Source organism: Ovis aries, chromosome 15 (genome assembly GCF_016772045.2).
Source record: "Ovis aries strain OAR_USU_Benz2616 breed Rambouillet chromosome 15, ARS-UI_Ramb_v3.0, whole genome shotgun sequence".
In the NCBI taxonomy this organism is placed as follows: domain Eukaryota; kingdom Metazoa; phylum Chordata; class Mammalia; order Artiodactyla; family Bovidae; genus Ovis; species Ovis aries.
In genome coordinates, this window is record NC_056068.1 from 16,532,575 (window position 1) to 16,548,934 (window position 16,360).

The following is a 16,360-nucleotide window of genomic DNA, read 5'->3' on the forward strand; positions in this document are numbered from 1 at the left end:
TTGTTGAAAGTGAAAGAGGAGAGTGAAAAAGTTGGCTTAAAGCTCAACATTCAGAAAATGAAGATCATGGCATCTGGTCCCATCACTTCATGGGAAATAGATGGGAAACAGTGGAAACAGTGTCAGACTTTATTTTTCTGGGCTCCCAAATCACTGCAGATGGTGACTGCAGCCATGAAATTAAAAGACGCTTACTCCTTGGAAGAAAAGTTATGACCAACCTAAATAGCATATTCAAAAGCAGAGACATTGCCGACTAAGGTCCGTCTAGTCAGGGCTATGGTTTTTTCTGTGGTCATGTTTGGATGTTAGAGTTGGACTGTGAAGAAGGCTGAGCGCTGAAGAATTGCTGCTTTTGAACTGTGGTGTTGGAGAACACTCTTGAAGGTCCCTTGGACTGCAAGGAGATCCAACCAGGGCATTCTGAAGGAGATCAGCCCTGGGATTTCTTTGGAAGGAATGATGCTAAAGCTGAAGCTCCAGTACTTTGGCCACCTCATGCGAAGAGTTGACTCATTGGAAAAGACTCTGATGCTGGGAGAGATTGAGGGCAGGAGGAAAAGGGGACGACTCAGGATGAGATGGCTGGATGGCAACACGGACTGAGTGACTGAACTGAACTGAACTGAAGGTATTAAGGATTTTTAAAGATTTGTTATTTTACGGTGTACAGCAAAGTGATTCAGGGATTCAGTGTCTCAGGTGCTTCCTTGAACAAAATTCCTCCATTTGAGGGGCCCCTGGGCCATGTCCTCTACTCCGAACAGGCAATAATCCTGAAAACACAGAGCAGCATGTGGTGGTGCTCATGGGTCTTTTTTGACTGAATCAATTATTCTAACATGGCACACAAAAGAAGCCTAGATGCTAGGAGGGGAATCCCCAAATCTGTCTTCAAACAGGAGGCCTTGCTCCCTTGAATATGGGTGCGTGAAACTGCGCTTGGGAAGGGAAGAGGTGTGTTATGAATATTTTGTCTGCAGAGGACAAAGCAGTGTGTAGAGAGGATGCGCAAGGCCGTCCCAGGACACTGAGCACATGGACACAATGACTGGATTCTCAGCCTCGCTCTTGGGGCATCGCACTGTCTCACCCCTGACCTAAGGTGAGGTGCTCACAGGTGTCCTGGAGAGTATGGTCATACAATCTGGATTGGCCCAGTCAGTGTGTTCCATCCTCCTTGGACACCGTGATTGGCTCAGGACTGGGGCGGTGACCAATCGGGGCCCAGGGCCGGTACTCACGTTGGAATTAAGGGGAAGAGCGGCTCTCATTCTGCTAGTAGCAGCGGGGCCGGTGAGGTCGGTCTACAGCAGTGGGAGGTGCGTGAGGTCGGCCTGGGGCGGTTGGTGACCTTCCTCCTCCCGTCAGGGCAGAGCCGCCGGCCTGAGGATGAGGGTGCTGCTTGAGCCCAGGGGTTGAGAGCGCTGGTTCCTGCTGTGGTCCCGGAGCTCCACCTGAGACCTGAGGGAGGGGGTCTGCCTGTGAATCCTCCTGCTTATCTGTGAGCTTGTTTGAACCACGTTGGGTTTTCTGTCCAGCGGGCTAAGTGGAGACCCTGGAAATGCTAGTGTGTGGGTTTTGGTTGGCTTCAGGGAAGAAATGCCAGATGACACTGGGAGACTCCAGTCTAATCTGGATTCAGGTGATATCTCTTGAAAGTGAAGTGAAAAGTCCCTCAGTCATGTCCGACTCTTTGTGACCCCATAGACTATATGATCCATGGAATTCTGTAGGCAAGAATACTGGAGTTGGTAGCCTTTCCCTTCTCCAGGGGATCTGCCAACCGAGGGATCAAACCCAGGTCTCCCGCATTGCAGGCAGATTCTTTACTGGCTGAGCCTCAAAGGAGGCCCAAGAATATTGGACTGGGTCGCCTGTCCCTTCTGCAGCCAATCAGGATTCCTGACCCAGCAATCAAACCGGGGTCTCCTGCAATGCAGGAGGATTCTTCACCTGCTGAGGTATCAGGGAAGCCCAACATCTCTTAAGACCAGCTACTAATTGTAGGATTACTCTAGTCTTCACAGGATTAAGGTAGCAACCTGCTAAGGTTGTCCGTATTCTAGAGGACAAAACTGGGGCTCTAAGAAGGGGGTAACTCAGCTATAGCAAGGAAGTGTGTACCCAGACAAACCCCCCAGATCCTGCTGTTAGAACTCAGGGAGGCCACATGGTGGGGGGAGGGCTTGTCTGCATGACAGGGGCTAAGGCACCCAGCCCATACTGGGTGCTGCGGGGATCTGACTTGGTAACTGCCGTCCGGCGGCTCTGAGACTCACAAAAGCAGTTTGCACTGAAGAGAGAAAGGGCATCTCCCTTCATCCACCCAACTACACCCTCCGGGTACTCCCACACCCTGTTTCCTTTCTCTTGCTTTGTGAGGAAATTAAGAGTCATGCTCATGCGACTGACCACATTGGCCATCCACTGTTCGTAGGCTACCAACTGCAGCTGCTACAGCAGAGGCCAAGAGCCTTTGCCCCTGAGTACCTCTCTTTCCTTTGCACCATCGGGGCCCTCCTCCACACTTGCATACCAGAGGCCTTTTCTGAGACATGCAGGGACCCTCCCTCAGTTTGCAACAAGTTGTATCCACCGCTGTCCTTTCAATACCTCCCTTGAAACTCAGCTCATGAGCTCCTTTGCCTGCATTGCGGCCCACCTGGCTGCCAGGGGAGGGACAGAGCTGACTGTGAATCCAAAGCTCAGATCTGACAGCTGGGAATTTGTGTATAAAGGACCAGATTATTCTCGCTGTAAAGGCTGTAGTAGGCTCCAGGGGTCCAGAACTAGGGCTTGGGCCAAAGTGACTCCACAGGCAAACGTTTTGATGCCTGGGGAGGCTTCTGGCTATAGTGGGCCTGGGGCAAGTTTCTTGAGGTTCTGAAGGAAGGCCCACTGTGTGCAGGTTCATGGTGCATAGAGAAGAGAAGGTGGAGTCTACCTTGGAGGTGGTCACAGCTCATGGATGAGTCAGACAGGCAGGCAGGTCCCAAAAGCACCTGAGCTGCTTTCATGAGGGAGTGGTGTGGGGGCAGAGGAAGAGAACCAGGTCTGCTCCCTCGTGTGGTGCCCGGGGCAGGTTGTCACCCGACTAAACACTTACCATGGTGATGACCATCGCTGCGGTCTGCAAAGGGTTTACACTGGCGTGTGTCTTCATCTGAGCAGTCAGGCCGTCTCTAAACTACACTGGCCATGGGCATGGCCTGTCCTTGGACTTTCACATGTTTCTTCTCTTCCTTCCTGAACATTCATTTCCAAGAGAGTTTTTGGGCTGTAGGATGTTGGGTTTTCTCTAGCTTTGTCCAATGAGGATTGCTTTTTGGTCATTGGTGTGGTTCATTTTACAGCTCTCTTTCTTGGCTTATTCTGTGAATTTGTTTGTGCTAGAGGAAGAGCTCAGCATCTTCCTTCTGGCTGAGATGTCACACTTACAACAGCAATGCCTACCAGGAGATTCTGACCACATTTGCCGACAGGGCTTCGTTTTGCAGATGACATCTTGAAAGTACCTATACTGTCCTTTTGGATACCCAAAGGCTACCACAAAAGAAATAAAAACAAGAATTCTCAAGTTTAGTTTTACAATATGTGGAGAGTCAGAAAAATCCCCTGGAGAAGGGAAAAGCTACCCACTCCATTATTCTGGCCTAGATAATCCATGGACTGTAAACTCCATGGGGTTGCAGAATCTAACAAGACTAAGTGACTATAACTTTCACTTTCAGTCAGAAAAAATCCAGTTTTCTATCATTGCAGTGATTGGCATTGATTGTGGACACCCAAAGAATGGGGAGAAATGGAGAAAGAAGACTAAATGTTGTCAGGTGGGGGAGGGAGGAACGGGGAGTGCTTGACATGGATCCAGGCTTTGCTGGGAAGTGGGGGCGGGGGGAATAGAATGAGAGGGTCTGAATGTAGACAGTGGTGATGGTTACACAGTGTTGTGAAGGCCTTAGTATTTCCAAATTGCATCAATTAAGGTAAAATTTATTAACAAAAACTTAACAGAAAAAAATACATAAAGCCATAAAAAAATTAAAAAATCATAAGAAAGCTATTCACAAACCAGATTAAAATAAGCTCAGGAGAAGGGAACTCAATCTCCCCTGGGTGGGGAGCGAGTTGATGGCGTCCACAGGAAATAGACAGGGATGGAGGCTGAAGAGCCAACCATGCTCCTGGACGAGGTGTTTCCAGAAAGGGATCTGGGTCTCTGTCCAGAGCGAGGGCCCGTTCTGCCTGCAGGGGTGGGTCAGTCATCGTGGGCATCTGGGTTTGGGGCAGGAGCCAGGGCAGGCTCTCCCTGCAGAGATGGTAACTCATCCCCTGACTCGGGTTCTCCTTCCAAAGCCCACGCTGGTGCAGGTGCAGGTGCAGTGGAGGTTCTCGCTGAGGGGGTGGGACATCGGTCCCTGGGGCTGGGGGTCCTGCGGGCACAGAGATCCGATCTTCTTAGGATGCTGGCCAGTACCCAGCTGGCCCGGTGTCTTTGGGAGGGGAAATCTCAGGTCTCGATCTCCCCTCAGTGGATCCCTGGGTCCTGCACCTGGAGCAAGCACCTCTATAGGGACAGATCTTGGAAGTGGAGCCTGGTTGAATTTGAAGGTCACAGCTAGAGCTGGGAGAAAAGAAAATTTTGCCCACAGGCAAGCCTTGCCATGTGCCTAACTGGGCACTAAAGCTTCCTAGACATTCCCAAAAAATACCCAGCATAGAAGTCTTCTCTGCAGTCTATAAGATGGGTGGTATGAGGCCAGCCTTTGCTCCAGGCCCAGCCCCAGCTCTGGGGGACTCCTCCCTGTGTGGCTCAGCATCCCCTCCCCACACACTCACAGGCACAGCCCCAGCCTCCTCACCTCTGTGCTCTGCCGTGCTGGGCTCCAGGTCCTCCTGCTGCCTCAGAGGCAGGGGTTCTTTGAGCTCTGGGTTGGAGCCGGATGTGCTGAGCTCCATGGCAGCCTGGGACTGGGCCCCGGGGTGTGTCCTGGGTGGTGTCTGGGCCACAGGCCTTCCCTGCTTCCTCTTCACTCCCAGTTGGGCTGACCCCTCCATGGGCATGCTCACCTGGAGTCTGCACTGGGTCTCAAGGGCACGGGGGTGGTGGTCCAACCCCTCCCTCGGGGAGGTGGACGGGGTGTCCCCTTCATCAGCCACATCCATTGGGAAGCTCTGCAATGATAGTGACGGTCAGCCAGCCCTGCTTGGAGTTTTCCAAGCTGGGCCTGGCCAGTATGGCTGCTGCTTCTGCCCGCTCGAACTTCTGCTTCCAGCAGAGACATGTGTCTGCTCAGATACCCACCTGGGAGGAAGGAGACCCACCTGAGGGCATGAGGTCAGCCTGGGCAGCTGGTGCTGCCTGGACTCTCCCCATCCCACCCAGCCAGCTCTCCCCTGGGGTGTGGACACAGCCTGCCCACTGGCTTCTGACTCACATTTGCCTGGGCTTGCTTGAGGCAGACATACCCCGAGAAGCCCCTATCCATGCACACAGGGAAAGGACTCAGGGTTACCTGGGTGGGATGGGAGAGGGGACCTGGCCTGGCCTGGGACTCCTGTGCTACCTTCCTGTTCCTTTAGGCAAAGGGCCAGAGGCCTCTCGGGGGGACCCTGAGCCAGCGTTGACCGCGTTCCCACACACTCTGCCTATGAGCTCTCCCGAGGCCCCGGCCTCTGGGCAGGGGCAAACAGCAGAACATCTGGGCAGCAAGCGATCTGGCTGGGGGCTCCTCTCCACTGTAGAGGCCTGGATACCCAGGTTCCGGGTTCTGTTGGGTTCTGTTGCTGGGAAGTGACATCATTTCCTGGGTTCTTGCTGAGGTCCCTTACACAAAGCTCCCCAAGGGAACCTCTGGGTTTCTGACTGTTCACCCACCCTCTTAGGCCATGTGCAGGCACAGTGACACCCACACCACACACCCCACAGCCTTGAAAGGCCTGGGTGCAGCCAGGGCCTGAGCTCTGAGGACACAGCTGCTTTCAGACCAGGCTCCTCCTTCTCATCTGTGATGTGGCCCTGGACAAGCCATGTGCCCCTCAGGGTTTCCCCAGTCTCTCCCTCTGCAGAATGGGGGTCATTCTCCCATCTACTGCCTAGGTCTGTCAGCCTACAAGACCTCCATGCCTTTCAACCTGGGGCTGGTATCACATGGAGCTTGTGCACTGGGACTTCCCAAAGGAAGGATTCAATACAGGACTGACCTAGCACAGAATGGGGCAGAAACAGGCCTGTATGGGCTCTGGGACCTAGGAAAAGGCATTCCCCTTCCTGCCTATTTTGAGACCCTGCCCCCCCCCCCACCCCCAATGGAAGACTGAAAGGAAGACTCGAAGGTCACCTTCTCTTATACAAAAGAGGACCCAACTTTCTGGTTCTCTTTGCCATTGAGATTCTGGTTCAAGGGCCCCATCTCGGCTTCTGTGGGTGGCTGAGCCTATTAATGGCTCCCTGCATTCTTCTCTTTTACTCTCATAACCTTGGGTCATTTTCCCTCTTCTGGGGTGGATGGGCAGTCATTGCTTCAAACTTCCAGATAGATTTATGAAGTCTGTAAAATCTACTCATTTCCTCTCTTTTGTTCAGTGTCTCTCTCTAGATGTTTCTCTTTCTTTTCCTTTCTGAATTCAGTCTATGTCTTCCTCTTTCTCTCTGTCTCTCCTGTGGATGGATGGATGCCTTTGAATGCACATGTATATTGTTAGATTAGGGTTAGGTTTTAGGAACAGGTTAGAGTGAGATAAAGGGTTTAGGTTGGAGTTGGTGTTGGGGGAGGGGACAAGGGTGGTGTGTTTTTTCTTGGAGACTTGAGTGCTGTTTGTTCTTAGTCTGTTTTACATAGGAACCGCTTATCAGATACATGACTTGCAAGTAGTCCCTCATGTTCCGTTTACTATCTTTTTGATTTGTGAATGCTTAGCTTTTCCGTTGCAAAGCTGTTCAATTGGATGGAAACCCATTGGTGTACCTTGTTTTCCTGTTTCCCTTACTTGAAGAGAGACCCATTTCTGCTTCTGCCCACCAAATGTGAAGGAGACTCTGATGTTAAGGGGCCTACGACCTATGCTTATTTCTAGAAATCTCATAACATCAGTCTTTGAGTTGACATGTTTCACTGATATTCAGGTGGTATGAGATAAAAACCAATAGAATTCTTTGGATGTAGCTGTCCGGTTTTTCCATGGACATTTACTGAAGGCGCCTTCTTGTTCCCATTTGTATATGCTCCCCTTCTATCTGTCACAGATGAGTTGACCATGGATACTTGGATTTGTTTCTGGACCCTCAATTTTATGACAGTGCTCCAAAGACACACAAATGTTCAACAAGTTTTAGACGCTCAGCCTCACTAATCACTAGGGGAGACAAGGATCACCATCCCTCATTAGGATGGCACACTGCATAAATTGTGTTGTTATGTGTGTTATTTTTTCAGTGTTCACAATTTTTCAGAGATACATTTATTTATGGTACTGTGGGAACATTGGAAACATGCTGTCAGTACGAAATAATGACTGATTCTAAAAATAATAGTGTTTAAATATGTATAATTGAGTATTTTATATCTTGTTTGATAAAGCAAAAAGTATTTAAACTGAAGTTGTTTTTTATGGATATTAAAGAATATAGCCATACAGTTTCACTTTTTACTATCTTCAAATAAATAAAGGTAAATTTTTGTCTCCCATAATGTTGTTATATGAAGGTCAGTCTAAAGGGTTTATTTAAAGCTTGTTCATATGTAGTCATAGCAGTGAAAATGCTGTTAACACCAGAAATGTTTTTCTATGATAGAAAGTCAAGCTGGTCTGTCTTTCTCAATAGCCTTAATTTTGTGTTTACTACATCGTGTTTCTTTTTATTTTTTAAATTGGAGAATAATTACAGTCTCATGTTGGTTTCTGCCATACATCAGCATGACTCAACCACAGGTATACATATGTCCCCTTCCTGCTGAAACTCCCTCCCTTCTCCCTGCCCATCCCACCCCTCCAGGTTGTCACAGAGCACTAGGTTGAGCTCCCTGTGTCACAGAGCAAATTCCCACTTGCTCTGGTTTTACATAAGGTCATATATGTCTCCATGCTATTCTCTCAGTTGGTCCCACCCTCTCTTCCCCCACTGTGTCCACAAGTCTGTAGTCTGTTCTCTATGTCTGCGTCTCCATCTCTGCCTTACAAATAGGTTCATCAGTAACATCTTTCTAGATGCATTGATATACATTTGCCTTTCTCTGACTTACATACTTTTTTTTTTTTTGGTGGTACTTTTCTTAATACTTGACCTAATTTGCAATGAAACAGTAAAAGGATTTCATGGGACGAAAATGGCAACAACTGAGTGTTACATTTTAGCCTAGCACTCCAGGCCCAAGTAAATCTAGGGTAAATTCATTTCTATGACAGCTTCTTTGACTGATCACATTCACTACTTTTCCCTGTTGTCATGTGTACAATTTTCTGTTCCCTACATAATAATTACATTGTCAAGGCTCGTCTGTCAGAAGTTGTATAGCAATGAGGGAATATGTTCATAATGCAGACACCACAAACACCCTCCAAAAGGTGTATGTAATAAGAATACATTTTGTAATGAATTTCACTCCCTGAAAATATATTTAAAAAATGGAAAAAGTGACATTAATATGGGTTACAGATAGGTTTTCAGTGAAGGTGGGCTAGGCTAACAGCTAGGATCCCATCTTTCCTTAAAACGCAGAATTAAAACACAAAATGGAGGAAAAAAAAGACGGTCTCTTCAGTAAGCGGTGTTGGGAAAACTGGTCATTGACTTTTAGAGATGGGGAAACTGAAATTCAAGCAGACTTGCCGGGCACCAGGGCATCGTCTGGACCAGCCTCTCACCCTCCTGACCTGGCAGGTGCTCATCCCCTTCCTGACATGCAGCACAGCAGTAACCCAGCCTGTAGGGGTGCATCGGGTCATCCAGACCTTGCCCCTGAATAGAGGTTCCCAAGGCCAGCCTGGCTCTCAGGGACTGAAACAGCCTGCTGGACTCGAGGTTGGGATGGCAGTTGAGTGTTGCCAAATGAATGGGAGGGGAGAATAGAGCGGGCTATGACTGAAGTCCAGGGTTCCATCATCCTGGTGGGAAATGTATTGTCCTAGATTCCAAACATTCACAACATACACTCAATCTGTGGTCTGTGGCTCAGACTTCAGCCTTTCAGGTGGGTAATTCGGGTGACCCTGACTTGAGCAGACACAGCTCTGTGGCCCTGCCATTAGCCATTGCATCCCTGTTGGCGAGAAAGGCAGCTGGACTGAAGGACAGGTGAGCTCGGATCACACCCTGGGGAGCAGGAGCAACAGGGCTGCCTTTGCGTTCCTTCCATTTTATTACAGTTTCCAAGTGTCTAGTTAGGAAGGGTGAAGTTGACCCCATTTTTTTTGTGGTGGAATCCAGACAGGGGCAAGGTAGGAACTTTTCTTAGGGTAGGCATGTCTAGAGGCAGCTTTTTCATCGAACTTGCATCTTCAAACACAGGCCCTTCCATGGACTTCACTTAATGAACACATCGTCAGGAATGACAGAGGTTTGTATATATCTGCTGTTTCACCTGTCTACTATCTGTTCTGCCTATCAGAGTGTTTGGGGGGGGGGTGCAAATTTGTTGCTTTTATTGTTCATTTGGTACCTGCACATGTATTTCAGCCCTCCTCATATTGTCTGTGACAATAAATTCCTAACAAATCAGGGTTCATTTCACTCCAGTTACTCAGTTGTGTCCAGCTGTTTGCGAACACATGGACTGCAGCACACCAGACCTCCCAGTCCTTCACCAACTCCCAGGGATTACTCAAAGTCATCTCCATTGAGTTGGCGATGCCATCCAGCTTCTCATCCTCTGTCATCCCCTTCTCCTCCCACCATCAGTCTTCCAGCATCAGGGTCATTCAAATGAGTCAGTTCTCCTCATCAGGTGGCCAAAGTATTGGAGTTTCAGCTTCAGCATCAGTCCTTCCAATGAATATTCAGGACTGATTTCCTTTAGGATGGACTGGTTTGATCTCTTTGCTGTCCAAAGGACTCTCAAGAGCTTTCTCCAACATCACAGTTCAAAAGCACCAATTCTTTGGTGCTCAGCTTTCTTATAGCCCAACTCTCACATCTGTACATGACTACTGGAAAAACCATAGCTTTGGCTAGATAGACCTTTGTTGGCAAAGTAATGTTTCTGCTTTTTAACATGCTGTCTAGGTTGGTCATAACTTTTCTTCCTAGGAGCAAGCGTCTTTTAATTTCCTGGCTGCAGTCACAATCTGCAGTGATTTTGGAGTCCAAAATAATAAAGTTTCTCACTGTTTCCCTATCTATATGCCATGGAGTGATGGGACCATATGCCATGATCTTCGCTTTTTTAAATGTTCAGTTTCAAGTCAGCTTTTTCTCTTTTTCCTTCATCAAGAGGCTCTTCAGTTCCTCTTTGCTTTCTGTCATAAGGGTGGTGTCATCTGCATATCTGAGGTTATTGATATTTCTCTCGGCAATCTTCATTCCATCTTGAGCTTCATCCCGTCCAGCATTTCTCATGATGTACTCTGCATAACAGTTAAATAAAGAGAATGATAATATACAGCCTTGACACTCCTTTCCCAATTTGGAACCAGTCTGTCGTTCCATGTCCAGGTTTAACTATTGCTTCTTGACCTGCATACAGATTTCTCAGGAGGCAGGTCAGGTGCTCTGGTATTCCCATCTCTTGAAGAATTGTAGACAGTTTATTGTGTTCCACACAGTGAAAGGCTTTGGTGTAGTCAATTAAGCAGAGGTAGATGTTTTTCTGGAACTCTCTTCCTTTTCTGATGATCCAAGGGATGCTGGAACTTTGATCTCTGGTCCCTCTGCCTTTTCTAAGTACAGCTTGAACATCTGGAAGTTCACGGTTCATTTACTCATACCTGGCTTGGAGAATTTTTAGCATTACATTGCTAACGTGTGAGATGAGTGCAGTGGTGTGGTAGTTTGAACTTTCTTTGGCATTGCCTTTCTTTGGGATTGGAATGAAAACTGACCTTTTCCAGTCCTGTGGCCATTGATGAGTTTTCCAAATTTGCTGCATATTGAGTGCAGCACTTTCACAGCATCATCTTTTAGGATTTGAAATAGCTCAACTGGAATTCCATCACATCAACTTGCTTTGTTCATAGTGATGCTTCCTAAGGCCCACTTGACTTCAAATTCCAGGATGTCTAGCTCTAGGTGAGTGATTACACCATGGTGATTATCTGAGGTTGCGAAGATCTTTTTTGCATAATTCTTCCATGTATTCTTGCCACCTCTTCTTAATATCTTCTACTTCTGTTAGGTCCATACAATTTCTATCTTTTATTGTGCCTATCTTGGTGTGAAAATTTCCTTTAGTGTCTCTGACTTTCTTGGAGCTATCTCTAGTCTTTTGTATTCTCGTTTTCCATTTCTTTTCATTGATCACTGAGGAAGGCTTTCTTATCTCTCCTTCCTATTCTTTGGAACTCTGCATCAAATGGGTATATTTTTCTTTTTCTCCTTTGCCTTTTGCTTCTCTTCTTTTCATAGCTATTTGTAAGGCCTCCTCAGATAGCCAGTTTGCCTCTTTGCATTTCTTTTTCTTGGGGATGATCTTGATCACTGCTTCCTGTACAATGTCAGCAACTTCTGTCCATAGTTTTTCAGGTACTCTGCCTACCAGATCTAATCCACTGAATCTATTTGTCACTTCCACTGTGTGATTGTAAGGGATATAATTTAGGTCATACCTGAATGGTCTATTGGTTTTCCCCACTTTCTTCAATTGAAATCTGAATTTGGCAATAAGGAGTTCATGATCTGAGCCAGTCAGCTCCCAGTGTTGTTTTTGCTGACTGTATAGAGCTTCTCCATCATTGGCTGCAAAGAATACAATCAGTCTGATTTTGACACTGACCATCTGGTTATGTCCATGTGTAGAGTCGTCTCTTGTGTTGTTTGAAGAGGGTGTTTGCTATGACCAGTGTGTTCTCTTGGAAAAACTCTATTAGCCTATGCCCTACTTCATTCTGTATTCCAATGTCAAATTAGCCTGTTGCTCCAGCTATTTCTTGACAAATTAGGGTGTGTGAGTGCAAAGTCACTTCATTCGTGTCCCACTCTGTCCAATCCTACATACTGTAGCCTTTCAGGCTCCTCTATCCATGGTATTCGCCAGGCAAGAATACTGGAGTGGATTGCCATGCCCTCCTCCAGGGGATCTTCCTGACCCACATAGAGCCACCTGTGAAGCCACACAAATTAGGGGGGGTTATATGTATTTTCATTTTGTAATCTATAGCTCTGTACTACTGAGAGACTCTTAGTCCTGGAAGGATCTCTTTTGTATTGAAATGTTTCTGTGATGAGCTGTGAATGATACTGGGATTCTTGGCCTCTGGAGATGAGGAATTTGATCTGGTGCCAGTGATGAGGCTTGATTGCTCAGAGCTTTTTATACAATAAAGTTTTATTAAAGTATAAAAGAGATAGATAAAGCTTCTGACATAGAGATCAGAAGACTAAATTTTTAGCCTATAATTCTTTCTTCTCATATCATGAACCTTACAAATTCATCTAAAGGGCAATGTATAATCTTGTACTGAAATTCCATGACAAAAGTAATCAATATCTCATCTAAGATTTATTAATCACTACTGTTTCTGCAGGGCTTCCCTGCTGGCTCAGTGGCAAAGAATCCACCTGGCAGAGAGGAAGACACTGGAACCCACCAAAAAAAGATACCCCACATCAAAGGACAAAGGAGAAGCCACAGCAAAATGGTAGAAGGGAAACAATTACGATAAAATCAAATCCTATACCTGCTGGGTAGGTGACTCACAAACTGGAGAACGATAATACCAAGGAAGTTCTCGCACTATAGTGAAGGTTTTAGGCCCCATCGACAGAGGAATGGGTAAAGATGTGGTATATATATACACATACACACAACGGAATATTACGCAGCCATTAAAAAGAATGAAGTAAGGCCATCTGCAGCAACATGGATGGACCTAGAGAGTGTCATATTGAGTGAAGTCAGACAGAGAAGGAGAAATATCATATGAAAACCCTTACATGTAGAGTCTAAAAAGAAATAATACAAATGAACTTATAAAACAAAAAGAGACTCACAAAGTTAGAAAACAAATTCATGGTTGCCAGGGGGAAGGGATTGTTAGGACTCTGGCAAGGTCATGTACACACTGCTATATTTAAAATGGGTAACCAACAAAAACCTAATGTGTAGAACACAGAACTCTGCTCAATGTTATGTGCTAGCCTGGATGGGCCTCAGAGGGGTTTGGGGGAGAATGGATATAGGCATATGTATGGCTGAGTCCCTTTACTGTTCACCTGAAACTATTACAACATTGCTAATCGACTATGAAGTCACTCAGTCATGCCAGATGCTTTGTGACCCCATGGACTACACAGGCCACCAGTTTCCTCTGTCCATGGAATTTTCTAGGCAAGAATACTGGTGTGGGTTGCCATTCCTTTCTCCAGGTTATTTTCCTGATCCAGGGATCAAACCCCAGTGTCCTGTATTGTTTATTGTCTATCTTTCCTTCTAGAATATAAGCTCAACAAAGGCATCAACTTTGTATTTTTCTTGTTCACTGTTCCCCTCCCAGAATTTAAAATAGTGACTGGTACACTGTACAATTTCAGTAAGCTTTTACTGGATGAAAACCCCTACCTTAATGTATGGGTACTATCCAACGGACTAAAATTTTACTGAGTACCTATGATGTGTCAAGCCCTGTGCTAGTAAAGCGCAGTGACAGAGTGGTTATCATCTGTGATTTTAGAGCTAACAATCACAGATAAAATTTCAGACAATTTTCTACTGAACAGGAATATTTTATTATTGATAAAATGTTATGTGATTACTTCATTAAGAGTCTACATAATTTAGTTCATTTATCAACACTTTATAACAAAAGTTTATCTTCAAAATGCTGTACTCTTACCCTAAGATCCCAAATATTTCACGAACTACTTCAATTACTTTTAAAACCATCCTTGTTCCTCCATCATGGATTAAGTGATGTCAGTAATAGTAGTAGACTGAATATATCCTAACTAGTCTCTACTTTCAAATTTCTCCCAGGCACTCTCCTTTGATACTTTTCCAAACATTTTCTCTTTAATTAAAAAATATAGGTAATTTAATCTCATTAAAAAAAAAAAAAGTCGAGCACTTCTTCCCTATATATAATATGTTCATAGAGATAATCAGACCTTTTGAAGAATTACACACCAGTTCCCCTGATCATAGTAACTTTGCAGTATGCTGATATTACTCAAAGTCCGACAGGCAGCTTCCAATTCTCCCTCACAAAACACATGGTAATAACGATGAAACACAGGACCTGGGTCACAGGATCCTAATGGACCAAATGGCTCAACACGCTTGTCCTTACCAGGAGTTCCCTTAAAGTGCCAGGGAACCAGTAAGTCTTGAGAATGAAAAGAAGTCCTGTTAGTATGAATAGGCAACTTGGAATTAGCAACATTCCTTGAATTACATCCTCCATCTTGAAAGTCATTTATGGAGGAGACAGAATGTGCTGAGTCTTGATTGCCTACATTAGGCAACTGCTTCACAAGCAACTCTTGCACTGATGTATCATTGCTGATTTCCTCTTTCATGCCTTGGCTAGTTCTGTTTTCTCTAAGATACTTGGACTTCTTCTTATTATATTCTTGCTCCATAGCCCAAACATAGATGAGTGCCTTCCCACCAGGTCTTAGGAGTCGAACAAGTTCTTGGAGAGCTGCCACTCTACGCTCCTAGTGGAAAAAAAAAAACAAAAACAAAACCAAAACTGTATTATTGTTTATCAGCCAGAAAGAGATACAGGGAGCAAATTGGAAATATGATTGACTGGTGTTCTTTGGAAAGAATGATGCTAAAGCTGAAACTCCAGTACTTTGGCCACCTCATGCGAAGAGCTGACTCATTGGAAAAGACTCTGATGCTGGGAGGGATTGGGGGCAGGAGGAGAAGGGGATGACCCAGGATGAGATGGCTGGATGGCATCACCGACTCGATGGACATGAGTCTGAGTGAACTCCGGGAGATGGTGATGGACAGGGAGTCCTGGCGTGCTGAGATTCATGGGGTCGCAAAGAGTTGGACACGACTGAGCGACTGAACTGAACTGAACTGAACAGGACTGTTTTCAATTAAGATGGACAGCCCAGAAAATCAAACATATGACAAATCTTATATATATAAAAAAAAAGAAGAAGAAGAAGAATTGTGTTCTGCAGTCAAGGAGGGTAAAAGGATAAACAGAAATTTTTTTTTCTTTCCAATAATAATACAGAGGCACAGAAGGTGTTCTGTTTTGTTTTGAATTCAGTTAAGGTGCCAGTAACTCTAGCACAGAGGAATCTATGTTACTGCCTAGATCAGGAGAAAATGAGTAACACTCAAGAGTAATAAATTTTTCTTCCCTATAAAATATTAAGTTTGCTTATTTTAAAATTAGAAGCATAGTGACTAATTAAAACATCAGCATACCACTACTAGTTAAATACTTGAGTTTTGAGAAAAAAGAATATGAAAAGAAGAAAAATAGAATGGGAAGAACATGAAACTCAGATCTTGGGAATAAGAGAAAGAGCTGAGGAAGCAAGATGGGAAACAGAAATAGAGAAGAAGCTCAGAGGCTGAGAAGAGAGAACAAATCCTCAAGAGGCCTATGGCTGATCTCTTAAAGTCTCTTATAGCTCAAGTTCTAAAACTCTGTGGATTTGAGAAAGACATTTAAAGATGAGTAAGACTCAGGCAGGAAAAAGGGAGAAATATGCAGCAGTAAAGCATAGTCACAACAGACCTCTGTTTAACAAAGCACAACTCCCATGAAACTCATCTCCATTCCACAGGCTTTCTTTAAAAACTGGGGTACACTTTATGACATGGAAAGAAAGGAAAAGCTGAAATGTAGTCCAAATCAGTAAAATCTATGAACATTTCCTGCCACTTAGTATTATCCCAGAGGTCTCTGAGACTGCTGCTGCTACTGCTGCTAAGTAGCTTCAGTCGTGTCTGACTCTGTGCGACCCCATAGACGGCAGCCCACCAGGCTTCCCCATCCCTGGGATTCTCCAGGCAAGAACATTGGAGTGGGTTGCCATTTCCTTCTCCAATGCATGAAAATAAAAAGTGAAAGTGAAGTTGCTCAGTCGTGTCCGACTCTTAGCGACCCCATGGACTGCAACCGACCAGGCTCCTCCATCCATGGATTCTCCAGGCAAGAGTACTTCTCCACTCTGAGACTACTTCAGTTCTTTTCATTCTTTTACTTTATTCTTCTCTCCAGCAATTATTTC

At 45.5% G+C, this 16,360-nt stretch overlaps 2 protein-coding genes across 2 annotated transcripts in view; both read right to left on the reverse strand.

The window, feature by feature from the left end:
- Positions 1 to 3,975: 3,975 nt before the first annotated feature.
- On the reverse strand, positions 3,976 to 6,062 carry LOC132657810 (uncharacterized). Its single transcript, XM_060399262.1, has 2 exons — positions 4,866 to 6,062; positions 3,976 to 4,627 (listed from the first exon to the last, which is right to left on the reverse strand). Exons 1-2 carry the CDS (start codon positions 5,167 to 5,169, stop codon positions 4,329 to 4,331), a joined length of 603 nt encoding a protein of 200 aa, XP_060255245.1. The 5' UTR covers positions 5,170 to 6,062; the 3' UTR covers positions 3,976 to 4,328.
- A 6,402-nt stretch (positions 6,063 to 12,464) lies between these two features.
- The window catches only part of ALKBH8 (alkB homolog 8, tRNA methyltransferase), a 137,113-nt gene continuing 133,217 nt past the window's right edge, over positions 12,465 to 16,360 (reverse strand). The window contains exon 12 of the mRNA XM_027979164.3: positions 12,465 to 14,812. Coding sequence (XP_027834965.2) covers positions 14,255 to 14,812 — 558 coding nt within the window. The 3' untranslated portion in view covers positions 12,465 to 14,254. The remainder of the gene's footprint in view (positions 14,813 to 16,360) is intronic.

Excerpts from the sequence above, each read along its gene's own strand:
- LOC132657810 (XM_060399262.1), bottom strand. The coding sequence starts at position 5,169 with ATGGATGTGGCTGATGAAGGGGACACCCCGTCCACCTCCCCGAGGGAG. Across the intron at positions 4,628-4,865 it reads CAGCACGGCAGAGCACAGAG|CTCTAGCTGTGACCTTCAAA; the intron begins GTGAGGAGGCTG and ends CTTTTCTCCCAG.